This window comes from Vigna unguiculata, chromosome 4 (assembly GCF_004118075.2).
Source record: "Vigna unguiculata cultivar IT97K-499-35 chromosome 4, ASM411807v1, whole genome shotgun sequence".
In the NCBI taxonomy this organism is placed as follows: domain Eukaryota; kingdom Viridiplantae; phylum Streptophyta; class Magnoliopsida; order Fabales; family Fabaceae; genus Vigna; species Vigna unguiculata.
In genome coordinates, this window is record NC_040282.1 from 25,180,946 (window position 1) to 25,204,259 (window position 23,314).

The 23,314-nt window shown below is 36.2% G+C and overlaps 1 protein-coding gene across 1 annotated transcript; it reads right to left on the bottom strand.

Moving 5' to 3' along the window:
• Positions 1-21,884: 21,884 nt before the first annotated feature.
• LOC114180631 lies at positions 21,885-22,619 on the bottom strand. The gene is made up of 3 exons (XM_028066932.1): positions 22,518-22,619; positions 22,140-22,368; positions 21,885-21,919 (listed from the first exon to the last, which is right to left on the bottom strand). Exons 1-3 carry the CDS (start codon positions 22,617-22,619, stop codon positions 21,885-21,887), a joined length of 366 nt encoding a protein of 121 aa, XP_027922733.1.
• Between the last annotated feature and the right edge of the window lie 695 nt (positions 22,620-23,314).

Below are 23,314 nucleotides of genomic sequence, written 5' to 3' on the forward strand. Positions count from 1 at the left end.
TGGTCATCTGATTGAAGAACCGAGACCGTAGGATTGATCCTCTCGGCGAGTTCTTCAAATTGGACCGATCAGTTTCTCCGTTCGCGTAAGTTGAGTTTTCGCTCTTTATTTTAGTCTTTTTCTGTTTTCTGTTGCATGCAGGCCCTCTTCCGCTTGCATGCGACGTTTTAATCATCAATATGAGTCTTTGTTGATCAGTGATCATAACGGTATGTCCTGATCGTTCTTGTGATGTTTCTATGTGTAGATAGAGCATCCTGTGGAGTTAGAGGTGTTGACGTTTTTAAGGCGTTGACGTTTATAAAGTTGTCTAAACAGGATAACAGGTAAGGGAAGCTAATTCTGTAACTTATTTGATGTAGATTGTATTCGTGAGTGTTTTAATTGCATGATTGTTTGTGTAATTGATGATTGAAACTGTTGGTGTGTGAAATTGAGTGGTAGATGCCTTTGAGCGAGTTTGTATGTGCATAACAGGGAGGATTTCTGGTAGTTTCGCCTAGGCGAGTCGATCTCGCCTGAGCGAAAATACCAGAAGCTCACCCCTGTTAATTGTGCGAAATCTCGCCTAGGCGAGCTGGGGTCGCCTGAGCGAGATGACATCTCGCCTAGGCGAGCCAGTCTAGCCTGAGCGAGAGTTCGCCCAGGATTTGTAATTCGCCACTGTATGATGTCTCGCCCAGGCGAGATCAACTCGCCTAAGCGAGATTGACTCTCTAGCCTAGGCGAGACCATCTAGCCTAAGCGAAATTTCCTGCAGAATATTAGTTTTCCCACTGTTTTGATTTCTTGATGTTTGATTGGTTGCCTTAAGATAATGCTGGTTGATAATGCCTGTGATCCCTATGCATGTTGGACTGTATGAAGGAATTGAGTATGAACTTGATGTGAATGGAAGTATGTTAGAGTTAGGATTTCAAGGGAAATTCTAAGAGGAATGTTTTAGTGTATGTAAGGACATAAGGACTCAGTTTTTGTTGGCATCCTGATGCTCCTAGTAACCATTAAGACTCATGTAGAGTATGATGGATTACGTCGAGGGGAGTAGCAGGAGGTCCTGGTCTATGGACCCGATCCGCCATAGAGGTGATGGGACTTATCTTGGGAGTGGTTGGGTGATAACCCCTTGTGTCCAAACTCTGCAGAGTTTGGGAACCATCGCAGGTGCAAGCCACCAAGAGATCCGATGTCGCTTACATAATCCGGATATTGAGTCTAGAGTCATGTAAATGTATTGTGGTGGTCTATATGATTCTGGTGATAATGAGAAAGATTGCGTGGTTTCTGTTTATAATTGAACTACATGATTCCTTAATCAGATTAGCTTACCCTTGCTTTTTGTGTTCCTGTCTTGTGTTGTATGTTTCCTTTTGCGATGATCACCTATTCGGTGGGAGCAGATGTGGTTGCAGTGTCAAAGGCACTTCTGGAGGATGAAGAGCCATCGTGTTAGTGTTGAAGAGGAGGTTTCCAGTGGGAGCTTTAGCAATGGTCAATAGTACAGAATTTATTAGTTTAGTTTAAGTGTACAAGTGATATATTTTTATAGTCATACCTTTTGTAAGACTGTATTAATATATTGGGTACACTGGATTATCTGTTTTGGAACTATGATGAAACTCCCTATTTTTATTAGTTTTAAGCTGCTGAAATTGGGATGTTACACAAAACCTATTTATTATTTTAATTTAATTAAAATTATTTAAAAATAAGTCTTTAAAGTATAAACTCATAAAAAGCAATTTTGAAGTATAATTAAGATAAAACTGTACACAAAAATACTAATACTAACTCAAATAAAGTAGGTCTTCCTGAAAATCAAATTTAAATAAGTTGTAATAAAGTATAATTTTTAAAATTAACATTTTTAAAAATAATTTCAACTTCATAGGTTTAAATACAAAATACAAATATATAAAATTAAATTTTGAAAATTTCTTCAATAATTTATATTTATCTCACTAATAAGTTATCTTCAATAATTAAACATTAAATAAAACTCACGGATTGCCAGATAATACATTGAATATCATAATACTTTACTCATTTATAAAAAAAATAAGATAATTAAAATACTCATTCATTATTTAGAAGACAAATATTTTAAAATATATTCATTTAATATCCATTATGAATTTTACTAATAAATATTCAGCGATACCAATTTTTTTGTTTTCACTAGGTAAGACAGAAAATAAATAAATAATGAAATAAGAGGATGAGTCATTTAAATTTGTTTTTGAAATACATTGATTATGCAAAATAATGCGATTAAGATGAGTACAAAAACTAGGTGCCGACCAAAGGCGATTGAAGGTTGGTAGCACGTTGAAGCACCGAAAAAGGTTTGAAGCATGGCATCTGATATGGAATGCATGCGTGGGATAAGATACCATTAGGCGACACCACATATCTCGCAAATAAATAACACCATCATACCATTGCGTATCATATTATTGCGAATATTTTTTCTATCATTACCAATCAGTATCACGCTATTAGATACGGACATTAATATTTATCAAAACTTTCACAAACATCAAATGTATTTCACAATTGTTTCTTAGTTAGACATTCTCTTCACTTGCGTAAACAACGGATATGTCTGTAGATATTCCCACTACCATATGAATTGATTTTCAGGTAAAGATAAATTCAGATTAAATATAAAAAGGTTTATTTTAACATTGTGTGTGTAGTATTAATCCATTTGATTACACACTTTAAAAATTTTATTTCTTCTTTTTATCAACAAATAAACTAAAATAGAATAAGAGATGTTTAAACTTTTATAAGAAAAACCACAAAAAAAATATGATAATATTTATTTATTATACATGGTAACATAACCAATAGATAATTTTTAGAATTTATATCTTATAAACCAAACGAATCTCTTTTACTTTCTTCTAATAATATCTAATTTTAATTTTGATTTAGTAATATATTTTAAGGTAATCATAATATTTATATCAGCATGATTAATATATTAAATATATTATATTTTTTATCAGTTAAAAAATAATTAGTACAAGAGTAGTTATGTATTTAAAGAGGTGTATCAAGTAGCTCCAGAGTTTACTCTTCCTCCAATCCTTCATATCACTAGTCTTTTTTACTACACAAGTCGAGATGTTCTCTTCCAATGAAGATGGTATGACCTAGGTGAGGGAGCCTGCAAAGACATTTTGGCGATCAAATTAGTTACTGACAGTAACAGTGGGATTGCAATAAATTAGATAATTGACTTATCTCGTGAGCAGTGTTATTTATACTACTTGGATAGGACCTACTTGTCAGGCCTAGGGTTCGTAGGATTAACTCATCTTAAGGTTTTCTAATGCTCTTACATGTCCTTAATCACTCTGTGATTTGTGCATTTGCTTAGGTGGATTCATATTGTAGTAGTGACATACATGTCTATAGTCTCTTAGTGCATGCTGAGGTGTCTTCAACCTATACACATATATACTGGATCGAGATGTTCTCGACCTATGCGTACGGTCCTAGTGTGTTGGCCTTCACCAACCATGGTGTACAAGTCTATATATCCTCAGGTGCTTTTTTATGGCGGTTGTCAAGGACCCTCCTGCATTGAATCCTCTTGCAATGGTGTTAATGGTGCCCCTCAAAGGGGGTTTGGGATCAAGTTGTTGATTTCACCTTTTGTTGGTTGATCTCGTATATTACGGTCGCTATAATCATTCTCACGTCTGTAAGAATCTCTCCTCCTATCCTCGTGCCTTTTAGGCTCTATTTGACTTGTCTTCCCCTTATGGGAAATAAAACATTGCAAGTGTCTAGCTTGAATAATTTCCTCAATCTTATCTTTAAGTGTGGTGCACTAATTAGTATTATGACCAAAGTTTCAATGATATCAACATTCCCAAGTAGTGCCTGCATTAGGAGGTGAGTTTGCCTTCCTCAGGGTAGTGATGAGGTCAACATGCAAAGCCTCCTCTAGCACTCGAGACTTGGGAGCACTCAAGGAGGTGTACCTTGTGAACCTTGGTGTTTTGGATAAAGAAGATATAGAAGTGGATGTTATCTCTGTCTGGTTTCTTGTCAGGCATATTTTCGACTCTGACTATTGGTTTTGAACTCCTTCAATTCCTCTAGTCTCATATATGTGCCTAATCTTTATCACATCTCATCCATCCTCAATGCTCGTCTCTTAAACATGTTGTCCACGAAAGGAGTAGGTCATACAACAGTCACCATGTGGTGGAGAGAAACTTTGAGGCTAAGGTTGGGAATGTTGAGTGCTACTTTGTCGAAGTGTTCGATGAACATTCTCAATGATTCTCCTTTTTCTTGGCGTATGTTAATTAGGGTTATGGAAGTGAGATGGTGAGGTATGCTTGTGGCGAATTATGTCCTAAAGTGGGAGACTAAAGTATCAAAGCAATCTATGGAAAAATGAGGGAGCTTTATGAACAATGTGAGGTTTATGCCTTTAAGGAAAGTGGGGAACACTTTGCATATGACCACATTTTTAGTTAAATACTAGCTAACATGGAATGTAGGCATGTATATGGTCGTCCGGGTAAGTATTGCCATCATACTTATCCATGTGAAGCACCTTCCACCCTGGGCAAAGAGGTGTCTCCACAATACCATCTATGAAAGGATGCCTCCTTGAGCCCAAGAGCATTATGGATGGTTGGTCGTACCAGTTGTATGTTGGTTGGTTCCTTACTTAACCGTCTCGGACGTCTCGGAGTGAGTCAGAGGTTTGACTCCTCCCTCTTCTTCCTCATACCCCAATCTCCTCTTCAACACCCTTATTGCCTTTATGTCTTCGGCACCTCATTTCCTTAGTTTTACCAGTTCTACTTGCAGCTTGGCAATCATTACCATGGAATACAGTCCTTCATGCGCTTATTTACGTCAATTGCTTGTTATGTCCCTAGTAGATACCATGCTTGCAAATTCAACTCGGCCCCACAATGGGTGTCAAATGTTCCTACTGGGATGATATGTACCCAAATAGACTCAAATCTTCTATATGGGCTGAGGTGTATCAAGTAGCTATAGGTTCCACTCTTCCTCTAATCCTTCAAATCACTAGCCTTCCTTACTACACTAGTCGATATGTTCTCTTTTGATGTGGATTGTATGACCTTAGTAGAGGAGCCTATAAAGAAACTTTGACATTGAAGTTAGTTACTAGTAGTAACAACGAGATTGCAATAGATGAGATCATTGACTTACCTTGTGAATATAGTTTATTTATACTACCAAAATAGAACTTGCTCTTTGGGCCTAGTGTCCTTAATCATTCAGTGATTTATCTTTTTTCCTAGGTGGATCCGTAATGCAGTGTCATTAAAATTTCTAGTTTCTTAGTTCATGTTGTGGTGTCTTCAACCTACACATATATATTGGACTAAGATGTTCTCGACCTATGCATATACAATATATACATATAATTCATATAATGTATAAAAAAGGAGAAAAATTAAAATAAAAAATTGAGAAAATAAGTCATCAATAAAATGTTTTTTTCGTTATTCTTATTCTAAATAAGCTCGGGTTAGACATCACTGTCATTATATGAAAATTTTGTTAAAAGATAAAAACATAGAAACATATAGAGATCATATCAAACTCATGATAAAATGATATTGCACACATATAAACAAAAATTACCTATTATAAAAGAAAGTAAGTAAATAATTTATTGATGGAAAATAGTAATACAACACCAAACATCAGTAATCAAATATCACATCATGAATCTCACATTCCAAAAAAAACTTATAAAACTCATTATTTTTATAAGTCCTATAAGATTTCCTTATATTTTAAATTAAATTATCATCATTTTCGATAATAAAATCATCCCTCTCATCAAATATATTAATCTATTTAAAAATTAATTTTCAATCTTTCTTTATATATTAAAGGATTAGAAACTGTCTTAAAACAACTTATTATACTTCACAAATTTATCCTACAAAAATTCTCCATTCAACAGCATATTATACAGCATATCATGTTATAATATCTTAAATATACGTTAATATATATTAGTTAAATTACACACACACACACACATATATATATATATATATTTATATTTATATTTATATTGTATAAATAAAATGATAAGTAATATAATAATATTTAAATACTCAATTTCTTTTTTATTTGATTTGAATGGTCGCTCATATTCTGGAAAAAGAAATATTGGAAATAATCTAAATAAAACAATTTCTTATTTGGAAGTTTAATTTTTAGTTAAATTTTTTATCAGTTGCATTGTGAACCGTTGGATTCACTTGATTGCTGAAAATAATAATAGTATCTTTGTTACTATTTTTATTACTTCAATTACTATATGCTTTCTGTTACGTCATCCTTTGCGTCAACCTTTGAGACTTTTATTCTCCCTGTCTCCTCCAGTTTCATGCACCGCTTCTCCGATATAAAGTACCCCATATTTTTATTTTCTTCTTTCATTATTGCATGTTTACTTCTTAAATAGCAACATGATGCAGACAAAAAATAATAATAGTGTACTTAGACGAAAAGAAACGATAGATTGCTCACACATTGAAAATAGATAAATCAATGACAGGTATAATCTATTTATTATACTAATTTGATCGATGATATTTTCGTAATAAAAATATTAGTTATTACGAAAAAAAATAAATTTGACATCATAAATAAAGAGAATAAATTTATTATCATTACAAAAATAATTATTTTTAGTGGAGGTTATATTTGACATTTTCGGGGGTTTTAACCCCACTAAGAGCGTTTCTCGCGATTTGCTATTTCTCATAAGAGTCACCGTAACTAACAGATTACTAAGGTTTTTAACAACTCTTGCTAATGCGTAACTTACTGAAGTTTTTTAAATCTCAATAGTGTTTGAGGTTTCTGAAATCCCCACTACTACCTAGGAGTGTTGAAAAAATCTCAATAGTGTTTGAGGTTTCTGAAATCCCCACTACTACCTAGGAGTGTTGAAAACCCTCGCCAGTGCCTGGAGTTTTGCAAATCCCCCACTATTACTTGGGATTTTTAAAAACTCCTGCAATGGAGTTTTTGAACCCCCGCTTCTGCCATGTTGAGGCACAAGAAGATTTGTGGGTATCAGTGGCAATCAATGAGGAGGAAAGTTGAACTCGAAGGAAAATTGTTTGAATAAGTTTTATTGCATGAATAGAAGAGGATGATAATAGTATCTACAAATACAAATTTTGTTGTGCAGCAAACATAAACAATTTGTAAAACTTGTTCAACCTGGTATTTGATCGGGTTTGTACAATGGAAGATAGAAAACAGGGAAGAAATAAAAGACAATAACTATAAACTTATGAAGTTGAAGAACGAAAGTTTAAAAAGATGATGGGTGTCACAAAGTAGGGAATCCATGAGAAATTACGCCTAACGCTGGCCAAAGGGCAGTGGCCAAAGGGCATTTGGCCTGTCTTATTGCCTCCAATCTTCACCAGCATAAATTGCATGATCTCCGAGCTCCACCTCAATTTGAAGTAACTGCATCAAGAGTCAAATAGTAAATGTTATGTTTTCTATTCTTTGTTAGAATTTACCAAAACAAATGACAATATTTACAAGATGAACTTCATACGTACAGGAGAGCCAGGAATAAATTAAGTTTGACCTACTTTTTTTCTTGGATTCTACTTTTATAAGTAGAATAAGCTATACAAGTTCAACATTTTATGCATTATTTATTCAATTCAAAAGGCTATTTTTAATTTTAACAGCTTCTGTGATATTGTTAATGACATAGTTTTTCCTTTTAAGAGAAACCTAAACAAAACAAACTAAACATTACCTTAAACAAATAAAAAACCTGACTAGAAATTCTCTTTTAGTTACAAGCAGAACAAGCAACATCAACATGGATCGTAAAGATGATTATTCTGACGAAAACAAAAGGACCTCAGGTAATCCCAATGTTCTTGTTGTTAAAATCTTAATAAAACTCAAAACTGTTTACTATTTAAAAAAGTGTAGAAATTGTGATAAAAGAAGATTTCAAGGTGAAGTTATGCCAAAACTTCAAGCCAAAGAAATATTTATAGAGAAAGTAGTATACCATTGGTTCAATGAAGTCTATCAGGAGCAAAGCAAACCTGCATAAGATTACTTTTAACATGCAATTAATCATAAAGAATAAAGAAACATCTACAAATGCCACAAAAATATACCACCTACCAAATAAAACAGACACCTTACAATAAACTGGTGCATTGACGGAATGTAAGTTGGTAAATAATCTGGAAGCATGACAATAATGCAATAAAATCATCAGCATAAGAATCAGAAAGACACCTGGTTGTACTTTTCTAGTCGCTCTCCTCTGTAAGGAGCACCTGATTTTTAATCTCACAATTTCTACAATGCTTACCCTTAAACACTAGGAATTACTCCAAACTTTTAGTTCCCTTTTCCATTGGGTTCTCTCTATTCGCCCTGGATAAGTTCCATATTAATTGGTATCAGATTTTTGGTGTTGGGCTCATACCAAGGCAGCTGCAACATGGACTCAACTTAGTGTTTAAGAGATTGAACGTTCTTTGACAAAGAAGATTAATGAGATCCAATGCAGAAATATAAGAGAAACAGGATCAAGTAACCACTTATCTCTTGGAGCTCTAAAAAATGTTCAGTAATCAAGCTTAGTTAACGTCTCTCTCAACAAAAGGTTGTCAACTCCTAACCTAGGCATGCCCCAAACAGGAATTCGTGTAAGCCTATAGGTCTTACCCAGAAACAACCAACTCCTGCACAAAACTATTATTCAACTAGGATTTTCCCAAGTTTCATAAATATGTATTAGCTTGAGATTTAAAAAAAAAAAAATTAGATGGAATCTTTAGTTGCTTAAATATCTCAATAGTTAGCTGAAAATAACATTAGTACTAACAAAAACCATGTAAGATAAGATTAATAAAACCCACCCATTTATATTAATTTTTAGAGTGTAATCGCATGAAAGTAACTTAATCTATTAATGTACTATCTCTTCAACAATGACTTGTCACTCAACTTATTTTAAATTTATAGTTGAAATTCTATGGAATTAATTCTGCATATAATTTTTGTAACTTCAAACCACTTCCTTTTCGATTTAAATATGCAAACTTTAGATTCTAAGTTATATGTTTATATTTCACCTGAATTTAAAAATATTTGTGATGGGAAACCAAAAAGGAAACTAGGTACGCACAAACCAAGTGAAAAGCAAATAATGCTTCTATAACATCATGTATGAGTTTATCATATTTCCAACAATCGATGTTTTATGATTGTAGCAGACTACCTGACACAAAAGGATAAGTTTAACTGAGAACATAAACCATTAAAAAATCTCATATATTTCTTGTGGTTTCTACCAAAACCTCTGCAATTTATCGGAGGTTTAAAAAACCTCTATTATGTATATTTATTATCGGAGGTTATTCTAACTCTACCTAGAAAACCTCTGCTAAAATTAGTATTTCTTGTAGTATATGATAGGTGTAATGGAATTGTCATATTTGATGAAATATGGTGGTATAAATGTAATTATAATAAAAAAATTATTATGATAGGTAAAAGAACAAGTAGTATAATAACTAAAGAGTGCAAATTTATTATGACATGTTGATGAGTGTGTACTTTTATCCTCATTTAACGTTTAATTCTTAATTTTTAATTAAATTTTGTTTTTAAAAGATTGATTTAATTGAGATTTTTTATGATTGGGTTTATTAAGCAGGGGATACAAAAGGATGTTAAAAATAGTTTTTTAATTGCATAAATGTTCTTTGGATATTTTGAGGTGTGTTAGTGCAGCTGTAGCTAAGTTGAACTCATGGAGGTGTGAAAATATATTGATTAAAGCTTTGTGATCTAAATCCAAGAATATGAAATTATCAAGTTCACAAAAATCCAAACCAAACGGGAGGGAAATGGGCAACAAAAATTGGACCTTCCGATTTTCTTTACCTTTATGATAAAAGATAATTTGGGAAAAATATAATTTTAGATATTTTATGTTATATTTTTAAATAATTATCTTATTTAATTATATCATATAATATAAAAGATAATAACTACCAAATCTTTTTTAAATATAACAAGATCTTCTTAAATCTTTTTAGATCCACAACAAACAAATATATCTTGAAGATATTGGATTATTTAGAAGATAATTTGAGCAGATTGCAAAGGGTTAATTTGAAAAATTAATACAAATATTAGTTGGTGATAATTTATCATATATATTTAAGTAATTAATTAATTTAATTATATTAGATATTGATATTATCAACCAACTATATTTGTCAAATAGTCTATATATCTCCAAATATTTTTAAATATTTATCTTTATCTTTATCTTTATTTTAAAAGATATTTTGAGAGATTTTAGCAACAAAAAAACTCAATCCAAGTTTTATATAAAGAAACCAAGGGAAAGAAGAAAGGACAAGCTCGTCACTTCAGAATTTAGGAACCCTTTTGCGAGGCCTAATTTCATCCTCCGTCTCTACTTTTTTCTTTTTTTTTTATTTTACTTTTGCATCCCATGAAATAATTTCTTTGTTCTTTTCATTATTGTTGAGGTTTTAATTCCTCTATGCCTTTTATCTTTGAATCACGTGAAAAGTAATGGTTTTTACATCATAGCTAATTAGTGAGATGTTTTAATCTATATGTGTAAAACCCTCTTTTATTCTGCCCTAATTTTTAAAGGGCTGCCCCTAATCTTATGGGCCTAAGGGCTGGCCCACAGGGTGTCTAAGGCCCCTAAGGCAGTCAAACCCCTCTCACTTCTATCATTCTTGCAGAAATAGTACTCTCACACTTTCCTTTACCCCATAGAGGCTCTGCTAGGGTTTAGTCCCAATCTTGGTCAAGCTAGCTCTAAACTCAGCTCGTCTTCACTTCTTAGATCTGCTCTTGGAGCTACCGGTCCCGTTGGTTTAAGAGTCGAAGCCCGATATTAGCTCCTTTCCAGGTAAGGGAAGCTAGGATTTTTTTTATGCTTTTATAAATAATGTGCCTATTTTGGTTCTGTTGGTTGCTCTTAATGATTTTTTGTGCTTTTGATGGTGTGAAAATAATTTGTGTATTGTTTATGGATGGATTTTTGGCTTGGCATGCGTGAGAGCAGGTGAGATCTGCTATGCTCGCCTAAGCGAGCTATTTTTTGCCCAAACGAGAAGCTCTCGCCTAAGCGAGGAGCTCTCGCCTAAGCAAGAATGGCAGTAACTCGCCCCCCCTTTGGTTTCGAGTGCTCGCCTGAGCGAAGGCCTCTCGCTTGAGCGAGATGGGCTAGCTTGAGCGAGAACTCGAAGTCCTCTCTATTTTCAATCTCGCTTAAGCAAAAGCTTTTCGCTTAAGCGAGAGACCCTTGTCGCCTAAGCCAGAGACCCATGTCGCCTGAGCGAGAGCTCCTTAGCTTGAGCGAGATTGATGACAGAGTTGTTTAAATACTTGTATGCTCCCATGATTGATTTGTTTACCCTTTTAAAGCATGAAAATATGATGCCAATGTTTTATGCAACGGGTTTGTGTTTTCTTTAGTTTTTGTTGTTTGGGATTTTGTGTTCTTACATATTGAAACCAGTGAAAAGCTGTCAGTTTAGCTTAAGCGAGAGATTTTAGCTTAAGCGAGAATTTCAAGCTTAAGCGAGACCAGTCTAGCTTAAGCGAGATCAGTCTAGCTTAAGCGAGAATTTCTTGCTTAAGCGAGATCAGTCTAGCTTAAGCGAGAATTGCTACAGAATTTTAATTCCTTACTTTAACTTAAAGTTGTGGATTGATTCATTTACTTTTAAAAGCATGAATTGGGCGAATGTGTATGAGTAGAATGGGTTATGGTCTGTGATTGATAAGTTTAACATGACCTTGGCATGTGGCATATATGAGATGGTTGGTAATTAAAGTGACATGGTATTGGTATGAGATGAAATTCTATATTCATGGTTTGGGAAGGATGAGTTGGTATCGATTCTACATTCGAATATGAATGAGTATGGTTTATAAAGGTTGGTTTGAGATTATTTGCATGATAAATATTATTCGATTGTTTGAGCATGATTGGTCGAGGGTCAGTGCATAATTCCTTGAGATCTCTAGGTCGGGACGTAATTCCATGGCCCCTGTTAGTGGGTGTCCATGGTGGTGCCCCATTTGTATAATTTGGTAAGGATTCAAGGTAAGGTTGTATCCTAACACTCTAAGGAGTCAGTTAGTCTCACTTAGAGCGAACTGACTCTTGTGGTGAGATTAGCAAGAGGCTTGAAACTCACTAAGGGCTAACCTTGTGTGTGAGAGATTGATTTGAATCCGACCAGATTATATGTATCCGGATGAGTCGAGTCGAGTCTTAGTGTATTGATTGGAAGATCATAACATGCTTGGATGATGTATGTATATTGGACTGTGAAAGTATATATGATTGCATGATAAAACTAATTTTGGCTCTAACTTACCCTTCTGTTGTTTGTTGTATATTCTGTGGTGTGGTCTTTTCTTTTGCAATGATCATCAACTTGTTGATGTGAGCAGAGGTGAGAACTCCCCATAATCACCAAGGTGATGGAGGTTCCGCTGCATAGTCTGCTTGGACTGGATCTAGGTTTATTTGGACATTCCTTTAGGGCTATGGCCCGTGTACCGCTGGTCTTTAGGCTTAAAATTCTAAATGTTGATGATTTATATTTTATACTTTGTTATGGCATCGTAGTGTGCCATTTTCTTATTCGGGTTTTCTCTTGGATAATCGTGAGGAGTAGTGTCTACACTCCAGGACTTTGTTTCTAATACTATTCTGCGTGACATTCCTATAATTAGCGTTATTAATTAAATGGGGTGTTACATTTATGGTATCAGAGTAGTTCGTCCTTAGGATGACCTGAGGTTGTGGGTTTGTCGTGCCTCACAAGCGTGAGTAGTCATGTCTAGTCAAGTGTGTCAGTTAAACCAAAAGTTTTAAGAACGGAAGAACGTCTTGATAAAGTAATGAGGGTGCACACTCATGACTAGATTAAAGGTTGTTTTTCCTTTCTTAATTCTACTGGCTAGGAAAGAAGGGTGACAGACGAAAAGGTTTGGTTGTTTGTAGATGATGAAGTGTTGCTTCGTATGTTCTAGTTTTGTTTTGTTATGCCTCTGTACTCTGTGTCTGGTACCTATAGGAATAAGGGAATGCAAATCCAATGTCAACTTGGCTTGCTTTCCTTTACAAGTGTTGGATGAGGTCTCTGAGACAACTTTTTGCCTCAAAGATAGGAAGTTGATGTAGGATGTATATAATTGAGCAAGGAAAGCCAAGACTTGGGTTAATATACTGGAGAAGATGCTAGAGTTCATGAAATAACGTTTGGTCAGAGGGGGCTTTAAGGATAGACTCTCGGAAACAGATACTATAAGTTTTCTAAAAGGAGTTGAATCCAAAGATTTAGAACACTAAAAGGTATCAGTGCATGCAAGTGCCATGTAAGACCCGTGAAATTTAATTAATTAATTAATAAATGCGGTTAGTGGAAGCCTTTATGGTATTTAATGTTAGGTTTATAATGTGGAAAAGTATTAGCTTAAGTGGTTAAGAGTACTTAATTGTGTGAAAGGACTTGGGTTCAAGTCCTATGTATGCCATTCTATACTATTTATTTTATTATTATTTTTAATAATATGCTTGATTATAATGAGTGATAATTTAATCATATTTTTATAGGAATTATCACAAAACATGAATTAGCTAAAGGGTTGTGCATTGGTTTGACATTGGCATGATTATGGGTTTAAACCTTGGTGAATCCACATTAAACTTTTTTTTTGCCAAAATTTCTTTTGGCATGAATGTGAAAGGGCAAGGAAATCCTAGAAGCCAAGAGGGGCTGGAAAACTCATGAAGTAATGACTTTTGAAAGGCAATTACATCTCTTAATGATGGAAATCCGTTTTCTAACATTAACCACCATTATGCCATGTTTAAAGAGACCATTAAGGGAAAGTGGGAGAGTTTTCTTGACTAGTTTTTGTGAGGGGTGCATTAACAGAGCATACATTGTGCTAATTGAGATAAAGGGAAGGCTGCTACGTGTGGTTGAGTGGAGGCAAGGGAGAAAATCATTGTGGAACCAAGGCAAAACGTGAGCAATCAATTTAAAAGCGAGGAATCCAGGTTAGGGGTGCTGAACTCGTAACTTATTTGTAATTGGTTAATAATTGATGTATGAAATGAGTATGCATTGTTTTTGGTTACCAAATATCTCGAATTCTAGATTTCTGGAAAATTCCAGAAATCGCTTGGCAGCTTTGAATGAGCCGCCAGGTGGCACATACAATTTTGCTTGTTTTCTGGGTTCCAGATGAGTAACCGCCTGGCGGTATGAGCCTGACCACCAGGCGACACATGTGTGCCAATCCAGTTTCTGGGTTTTTGATGAACTGCCTGGCGGTGATGATTACCCGCCAGGCGACGCGAGTCAATTTGGCTCGATTTTAGTGTTTTGGGGTTTTTGGGTTGATTCTGTTCAGGGGAAAAGATAGTGCCAACTATTTGGAAATTATTGGAAGCCTGAATTCGTTGAAGTATATAAAATTGAAGGTTCGATTGAGTAAAAATTGCAAGAATATAAATTTTTGGGTTGATAAATTGGGGATTTCTTAGTCGCACTAGATTAAGTGGTAAGGTTAGTGAAATTTCGTATATGAAGAAGTCTTATGAAGGAATAATGAATATAAACATATGAATGTAGCCTATTGGATGGTAAATCGAGTGGAAGAAGAATTGTAGGGGATTGGATAAGATTCGCAAGTGCTGAGGAAGATTCTGGGTTCTTGGAACAATAGGAACCACCTGGCGGCACCCAATTGGGTGCCGCCAGGCGCCACACCAGAGGTACGTGGTGTTCTATTCATGAAACACATTGTTTTTTGTACTTTTCGCGCAACAGGAACCGCTGGGTGGTGGTTTAGTACCGCCAGGCGCCATCTTCCTCATTTTTGGGCGCTAAGCGCCATCATTTTTCCGGTTTGCGCAATTTTCGTAAAACTGCATTTCCCGATTCGTTAACCGTCCGATTTAGGTGAAATTTTGACAGGTGGTCCATAACATGTGGTTCTTCACTTTGACCGGTGGAGATTGGATTTGGAGTCCAGTAGCTAGAGATATATGTTACTCAATATTGCTGATTTTGGAGTCATTAAAATGCATATATAACCTCTTGGTAATTCCTTGTAACTTCTAATGAAGCATGATTGGGTTATGTGGTAAGTCTCTATCAATTTGAATGTTCCTTTGGGTTAGTCACATGTGGAGAATTTGTTATTGATGAAGGAGGGTGTGTCAATATTAATTGCATTGGTGCATAGGATCATGTGCTTAAATCGTTAGAGTGTTGTTGCTTATATTTGTTTGAGCATGCATTATTCATAAGTTAGAATTGAATGTTAGCATGGATTTAAAAGGGGAATATATATATATATATATATATATATATATATATATATGAAATGTTAACGGATTGATTTTACTTGTTCTGGGTGCTTAAAAACTAGTATTGTGCAAGTATTGGTATAGTGCCTAGCGGTGGTGTTTGACCGCCAGGCGATAGCTACAAAACCAGTAGAGAATTGAAGCGTGTAGCGCTTGGCGATAAGGGTTGTCCCGCCATGTGATACTTGTAGAAACAATAGCATTAGAGGCGTTTGGCGCCTAGCGGCACGTGTCCCCCGCCAAGTGGTCTGGAAGCCTTTGCGCTTGGCAACTCGTGTGGAGTGCCAAGCGATTTTTGATGAAGCAGACATTGTGTTTTGCTTGCTTTGGATGTACGTGGTCTACGAGACTTTGGGCGATATCTCAAGGGTCAGATGTTAGAGTATTCCTATAGTTGTGGCTCAGGATGGAGGGTCATATGATCATTCTTTGAGTTGTGGCTCGAAATAGCGAGTGTTCCTGCATGTGTTCTACAAGTGGTGGCTTGTAGGTTGGACAACAACGATAGCTTGAGATTATCAACCAAAGACGTAGAACATGGATTACATGGTGGTGACTATGTGTGATGAGACCAAAGGATGGAGTTCCTTTAATGTGTGTGTTTTGTTATATAAATTGTTGCATATGTTTATATTCCTTTAGCTCATCCTATCTGCGTGTGTTTGGCGATGATCGTGTATGCGGTACATGGGAGCAGATGATGTTGTAGGTGGTACTGGTCCAACGTAGAGCCGGAGCATGGGCTAGTTGGGAAACTTTATGACAACATTTTATCATTTTTATGAGTTTTAAGAATTTTCTTGTAATCATTTGAATTACAGAACTTGGCTTTATAATGAGACTGAGTTGATAATGTATTGTGTTTAATAAATATTTCGATTGGACTTGGTTTTATTAGTGTAATAAAGTTTTAAATTCCCGCAGTTTTAGGGAAACGATTTATAATAAATGAAGTATTATTATTATGTTTTTGTTTTATTATTTAAATTCGAAATATCCGGACGGGATGTTACAGGCCACATCGTTTGAGGAAAATCAACCTGATTCTACATCCCGACAATGTTGAAGTTCAGAGTCATGCAAAGACATAGTGTTAGGAGAAGTGTCATTGAATATAGTCATATGGTCACACCTAGCGCTTCTTGGAGTGGTGGAGGAGGAACAATTGGCAAATTCTAGGTTACAGAAAGTGGAGAGATTGCTTGGCAACGAGAAAGCTAGGAAGGGAGGAGACCGTGAAGTGCGAAAAGATAAAGAACCTTTAGTGAGAGGCTGAGATGGATAGGGGTTTACTGATCAGTCAGGAAAGGTGACGTTCCTAAGTAGGGGAAAAAAGAATTTATGGTTAGGGAAGAAGTGACATAAGGGATTCATACTAAGATTAATAGTCAGCAGGTGAGGATGGATCTTTTCAAATTGTTAGTGGGATGTTTCAAGGAAAAGTAGTCCCCATGAGCAGGACATTTGACCTTGGGTATAAAGTGGAAGGTTTCACGCACCAGAAGGAGGGGATGGAAAGAAAAGTTTTGAGTGCTTGACAGGGTGTCTACGATGGTTGATGCTAAAGTGGTTAGCACGAATAAATCTCATCCAGAGATGCACCTTACAAAGAGATGCTTGGACTAAGAGCCAGATTTCTTGGGATCATGTACTCCTTTGTGTCGCCAGTATGATAAAGGAGTCATGGTTGTCTTTAAGAAGGGTTGTAGTTGAGATGATGGTTTCTGCTACAATTGCAACCAAGTGGAGACTCGCTCGGGTGTGATGCCTCATGGTGATCAAAGTATAAAATTCAAACCTAATTTGAATTCTTCCCTTGGCAAGGTTGGAACATAGTCTCAAGGGTGAATCAATTTTTTTCTCAATCTCGCTCCGATGAGCTGGGACAACCAACGAGGTGATGTTCTTAGATTAAAAAGAGATGAGTCAGTGATTGCGTATGAAGTATGGATCAAGCTAAATAGTGGGGGCAGAGCTTCATGTGAATCAAAGACATCTGACGAAGGAAAATGAATAATAGACGAAGAGGATCTAAATGGTAAAAGGATTATAGACGTGTTCTGAAACAAGTACTAGAGTTTTGACCTTGGTGTGGTGGAGTTAACTTTTGTGTGGGTGTCTGAGGAAGAACCGGTGACAATAGTTCCTAATGGAACGATTACTACTATGAAATTGAAGTAAATACAGAAGTGGAGGAGATGTTGGAGAAGTAGTGGCTTATACTAAGTATAACCATAAGGATGACTGCAAGTTTGGGTGAATCTTAGAGGAGAGGTAGTGGTAGGATAGATTGTTCAAGGGTAAATGTTGGATAATGGAAGATTGGCTTCTCGGGCCTATGGTTGTAAAGAGTGGAAACATGATGAAGTTAAGGAATTTCAAGGCTTAACGGTGAGTTTCCAAGTGCAAACAGAGTCTTTAGAATGTCCAAGGAGGGTATTGACAAAGGTTGAAGTGACTAGTAGGACATATGGTTTAAAAAGGGTGGATACGATGTTGAGAAAATGGGACGTTAAGACTATAAAGGGGTGAGTCCAAAGGGTTTTGCAAGTTCCATAGAGGTTTTGGAGGAAGGTTTCTCAGCGATGATTGCCTCCTTGTCATGGCAGATATGAAAGGAGCATCATTTTGAGTGAACGAATGAGTGACTTGTGTGTTGATCAGAGTGGCGCGGCAAGATGGTGGGAAGTGATACCTGTGAAGGGTCAAAGGTGCATGGAAAGAACTATCTTACTCATGACCTAGTGATTTCTACGACAACCAGTTCTTCATGAACAGTGAAAGTGTCGTTCTTACGAGTATTAAGTAAGGATGTTCAGTGATCATTTAAAGTTGGAATTATGGAGTTACTCAGAGAAAGTTGGGCAAGAGAAGTAGGAGATGGTTTGAGTTATGATTTCAAGTTAGGGTACCAACCTGAAAGTAAGGAAGTAAGGGTAGGTGCTTAGCCAAAGAAGGGAACTCAAGATCAAGGTTTAAAGAGGTGCGAGTAAGGAGTTGGTGGAGAAGTAAGTGTCTGAGTTGGGAGGAGAAGATGTGAAGAGATTTCATTGGTCTAGTCATCTGACTAGAACTAATGAATCTCTCAACAAGGTTGGGGGAAAAAAGCAATTCAGAAAAATCATAGTTTGAGAAGTATCTTAGAATTGATAGGCATGAATCACACTAGAAATTTGGAATGAATCACACTAGAAATTTCAAGTCAAGAAAAGACATGGTTCTAAGGCTTTTGAGGAAGGATGATTATGAGTTAGTAAATCAGAAATGAAGGTGAGATGCTGAAATGAATTTGGTGGTTGTGATAGAGGAAAGTTTAATTTGGAAATGGAATGACTTGGTTGTGGACTTGTTACCATTGATTGAAGTCAGTCAAGGAGGCTAGATGTTATGAGTGTCGTTATGCATAAAAGTGGTCAAGAGTGTTGATGGTGAGGCAGTAGGCCAAAACTCAATCGTGATCAAGTCAGTGGAGTGATGCATAAAGGAGTGGACAAGGTGACGGGGAGTGGTAACGAACATGCTTTAGTTTGAGACTTAAAGTGATCTGAGACTTTGATAAACACCTACAAGAGGTAGTGGAGAGCATATGGTGGATGGGTCAGTATATCAGATACAAGTTAGTTGGCCAAGTATGAAGGAGCATTCAAGTTTTAAGGTTCCAAGTTGGAAGTTAGTTCGAGCGTAGTGACTAAACCAACCTACATTGTTGAACATATATCGCATAGCACAAAGGCAAAGTTTCTAGGTGGTGATTGTCGTAAGGCGTGAGGAAAACGTAGTTTTCTTCCTATCCCATCGGTGAATTTTCGAAGCCGAAAATTTTTGTTGTTGGGGAGAATGTAAAACTCTATTTTATTCTATCCTAATTTTTAAAGGGATGCCCCTAATCTTATGGGCCTAAGGGCTGGCCCATAGGGTGTCCAAGGCCCCTAAGGTAGTCAAACCCCTCTCACTTCTGTCATTCTTGCAGAAATAGTACTCTCACACTTTCCTTTACCCCCACAGAGGCTCTGCTAGGGTTTAGCCCCAATCTTGGTCAAGCTAGCTCTAAACTCAGCTCGTCTTCACCTCTTAGATCTACTCTTGGAGCTGTCGGTCCCGTTGGGTTAAGAGTCGAAGCCTGATATTAGCTCCTTTCTATGTAAGGGAAGCTAGGATTTTTTTTTATGCTTTTATAAATAATGTGCATGTTTTGGTTCTGTTGGGTGCTCTTGATGATTTGATGTGCTTTTGATGGTGTGAAAATAATTTGTGTATTGTTTATGGATGGATTTTTGGCTTGGCATGCGTGAGAGCAAGTGAGATCTGCTATGCTTGCCTAAGTGATCTATTTTTTGTCCAAACGAGAAGCTCTCGCCTAAGCAATGAGCTTTCGCCTAAGCGAGGAGCTCTCGCCTAAGCGAGAATGGCAATAACTCGCCCCCCCTTTGGTTTCGAGTGCTCGCCTGAGCGAAGGCTTCTCGCTTGAGCGAGATGGGCTAGCTTGAGCGAGAACTCGAAGTCCTCTCTGTTTTCAATCTCGCTTAAGCAAAAGCTTTTCGCTTGAGCGAGAGACCCATGTCGCCTACGCGAGAGCTTCTTAGCTTGAGCGAGATTGACGACAGAGTTGTTTAAATACTTGTATGCTCCCATGATTGATTTGTTTACCCTTTTAAAGCCTGAAAATATGATGCCAACGTTTTATGCAACAGGTTTGTGTTTTCTTTAGTTTTTGTTGTTTGGGATTTTGTGTTCTTACATGTTGAAACTAGTGAAAAGCTATCAGTTTAGCTTAAGCGAGATCAGTCTAGCTTAAGCGAGATTTGTTGCAGAATTTTAATTCCTTACTTTAACTTGAACTTGTGGATTGATTCAATTACTTTTAAAAGCATGAATTGGGCGAATGGATTGGTTAACCATTTTGTATAGTTTTTATAACAACTAATTTGTTAAAAATCAATTCCATGTTCTTTGGAAGACGACTTTAAGTTACTTTACCCTTTCTATTTTGTTGACTACTCTTTAAACAATACTGAAGTTGTTATAAATAAGTAATATTAATTTGATCGCATCAACGGTAGTGTTATCAAATTTGGCGTGTGCAGTGTTATCAAATTTGGCGTGTGCAGTAGGCATGTCATAATAAGTGAAGTTATTGTGTCTCATTTTAGAAGACTTGTCATCGTATATTTAATTTTTTTTCCACTCGCGGTGAAGCAGCCACTCCACCATAAATCTTACTCTCGCGCTCTCCTCTTTCATATTAGTCTTCCATCATCAATTTCATTGTCACTCGCGAAGCAAACTCATCTTCATGCAATCTCGTCTTCCATTTTTTGTTCGTTCTCCACCCCTCAAACAACAATCTCGTCTTCTTCATAACTTATTTCAAGTTTGTTTTTATGTTTTTCTTAAACCAAACAAGTTTATTTTTATTGTAACTTTTACAAAAAAATTTAACGTTTCAATTTCCATTCATCCAAATTTTACTTTATTTCTTTCTTTTTTTTTCATGCCATTTAAATGTGTTTCCTTATTTTTTTTAATGTTAATACAATAATAGTTAAATATTTCTTATGATCGATTTGTGATTTTATATGAATATATATATATATATATATATATATATATTCATATATATCTAAGAATTCAAAATGGGCCAAACTTTAACTTCAAGAATATTTGACCACTCTAAGGGTACTCCTCTTCTCCCAACTAAGTACGGGTTGTCCCTACACAAAAACCTTCGACACTCAAGTCAACCAAGTGTATCAACAAGTAATAAATGCAGTAATTAATGAATATCATAATGTACCTCGTGTATTGTGCTATCTATAATATGTTTATGGGCTTTTTACATGGATAGGCTTGATCCATTTGGCTAATTACCTCGATTAGTCTTGAGTTAATCAATCTGCTTAATCACACCTTAATCATGATCTTAAGTAAGTCAATTCGATCAATGTTTTCCATATGTCGACTCTGATTGGTCGCCTTGTATTTGGCCAAGCTATCATGATGTTGGATCATACTGTGAGGGTCGAGTACATCTAGGCATGGGTGGTCAAGATGTATTCAGACATGTGAGGAATACTTCCTTGTTAGCCCATACGTAGCCGGCCAAGCTTTCTCACTTGATGGCCATATTATAAGGGTTGAATACACTTAGGCGTGAGTATAACATTCCGTCAGGATATTACGGATTTTAATAAAATAAAGAAAAAATAATAATTACTCTGCATTTAATAAAACATCATTTTCCAAAAGTGCGGGAAATTTAAAACTTTTATTACTTCAAATAATAAAGCAAAATCCATAAATTATAACTTCTGGAAATAATATAAAAACATCTCGCAAATGTTTACAAATTATTTCTAAACCAATAATAATAAAAACATAAAACTCCCAAGCCATTCCTGCTCCGTAGCTAAGCCTTACCAAGACCATATGCATCAACATCATCTGCTCACGTGTACCGTGCACACGATCATCGCCAAACACAAGCAGATAAGGTGAGCTTAACGAATTAAACACATAATTATATTTTTACATATATAAGACACTCATTTAAGGCTTCCACTACCCGCATTTATTAATTATTTATTTATTTAATTAATTAATTTCCACGGGTCTTACATTCCCCCCACTTTGAAAATTTCCGTCCTCGAAAAAGAGAACTTACCAGGGAATAGGTGTGGATAAGACCTCCTCATGACATCTTCCATCTCCCACGTCATTTCCTGAGTTGCCTTGTCCCAAAGAACCTTCACAGTCCGAATCTCCTTTCCTCTGAGTTGCTTGACTTGAGAATCCAGGATTCTCACTGGTCCAACTCCGATCGTCGGGTCTTCCCGCACCTGAACATCATCCTCCTCTAGCATGTAAGTAGGATCTGTAATGTACTTCCTTAACTGTGATACATGGAAGACATTGTGTAGGTTTTTCAAGTGAGGTGGCAAAGCAATCTCGTACACCACTGGTCCAATCCGCCTCGTGATCTGATACGGATCGATGAATCGAGGGTGAACTTCCTCGACTTCAATGCTCTCCCAATACCTACTATAGGTGTAACCCTGAGGAACACATGGTCACCTTCCTCAAACTCAAGCGGCCTCCTCCTCTTATCTGCGTAGGATTTCTGCCGACTCTGAGTTGCACGCATTCGATCATGTATCACTTTTACTTTCTCAGTAGTCTACCGTCAGGCGCGTAGCGCCTCTGCTTCATCCTCGTTGCAGATATCGCCTAGCAGGACGACCCTAACCGCCAGGCACACACACATTCCATAGCTCTCTGTTGGCAGCTATTGCCTGGCGGCAGAATCGAAGTCGCCAGGCGTTGTATCAGTAACAACAATAGTTATTGGGTTTGGAGTTCTCCCTCACTAATTTCCATATCTCACTTTGCACAACCCCAACACTGAACTTTACCAAATTAATTAATCTTAAATCCATGTGATTTAACTCATTTTCTCATGTTCTTAATTTCCATTTGGTTCACCCACCTAGGTTTACCAATAGTTCACCTTGTTTAGTTCAACATTTCTAACTTTACCATATACCACTGTTAACCTTATACCTTTAGTACTCTATTAATCACTCATAGGTTCCTAAGACTCATGACACATCATCCATATCTTAACAAAATTACACCACACTCCCATCTTGGCCAATTCCACTCACATTCAAAACATCAGCTGGGTATTTAATTTCCATTCGCTCTTCTTACATCTTTACCAACCTTCACTCATAAATATAACCCTATCAAGGAACAAGTCACATTTCTGGACCTCCTTCACATAGCTTACCCCCATCCATAATTTACACTCTATCAACTTTCATTTAATCAGTCCTAAAA

Bases quoted from the DNA above. Each gene is read 5' to 3' on its own strand.
- LOC114180631 (XM_028066932.1), bottom strand. From the start codon at position 22,619: ATGCGTGCAACTCAGAGTCGGCAGAAATCCTACGCAGATAAGAGGAGG. The intron at 22,369-22,517 runs GTAGGTATTGGG...CATGTATCACAG, and splicing joins TCCTCAGGGTTACACCTATA to TTAAGGAAGTACATTACAGA. The intron at 21,920-22,139 runs GTAAGTTCTCTT...ACACGTGAGCAG, and splicing joins TTATCCACACCTATTCCCTG to ATGATGTTGATGCATATGGT.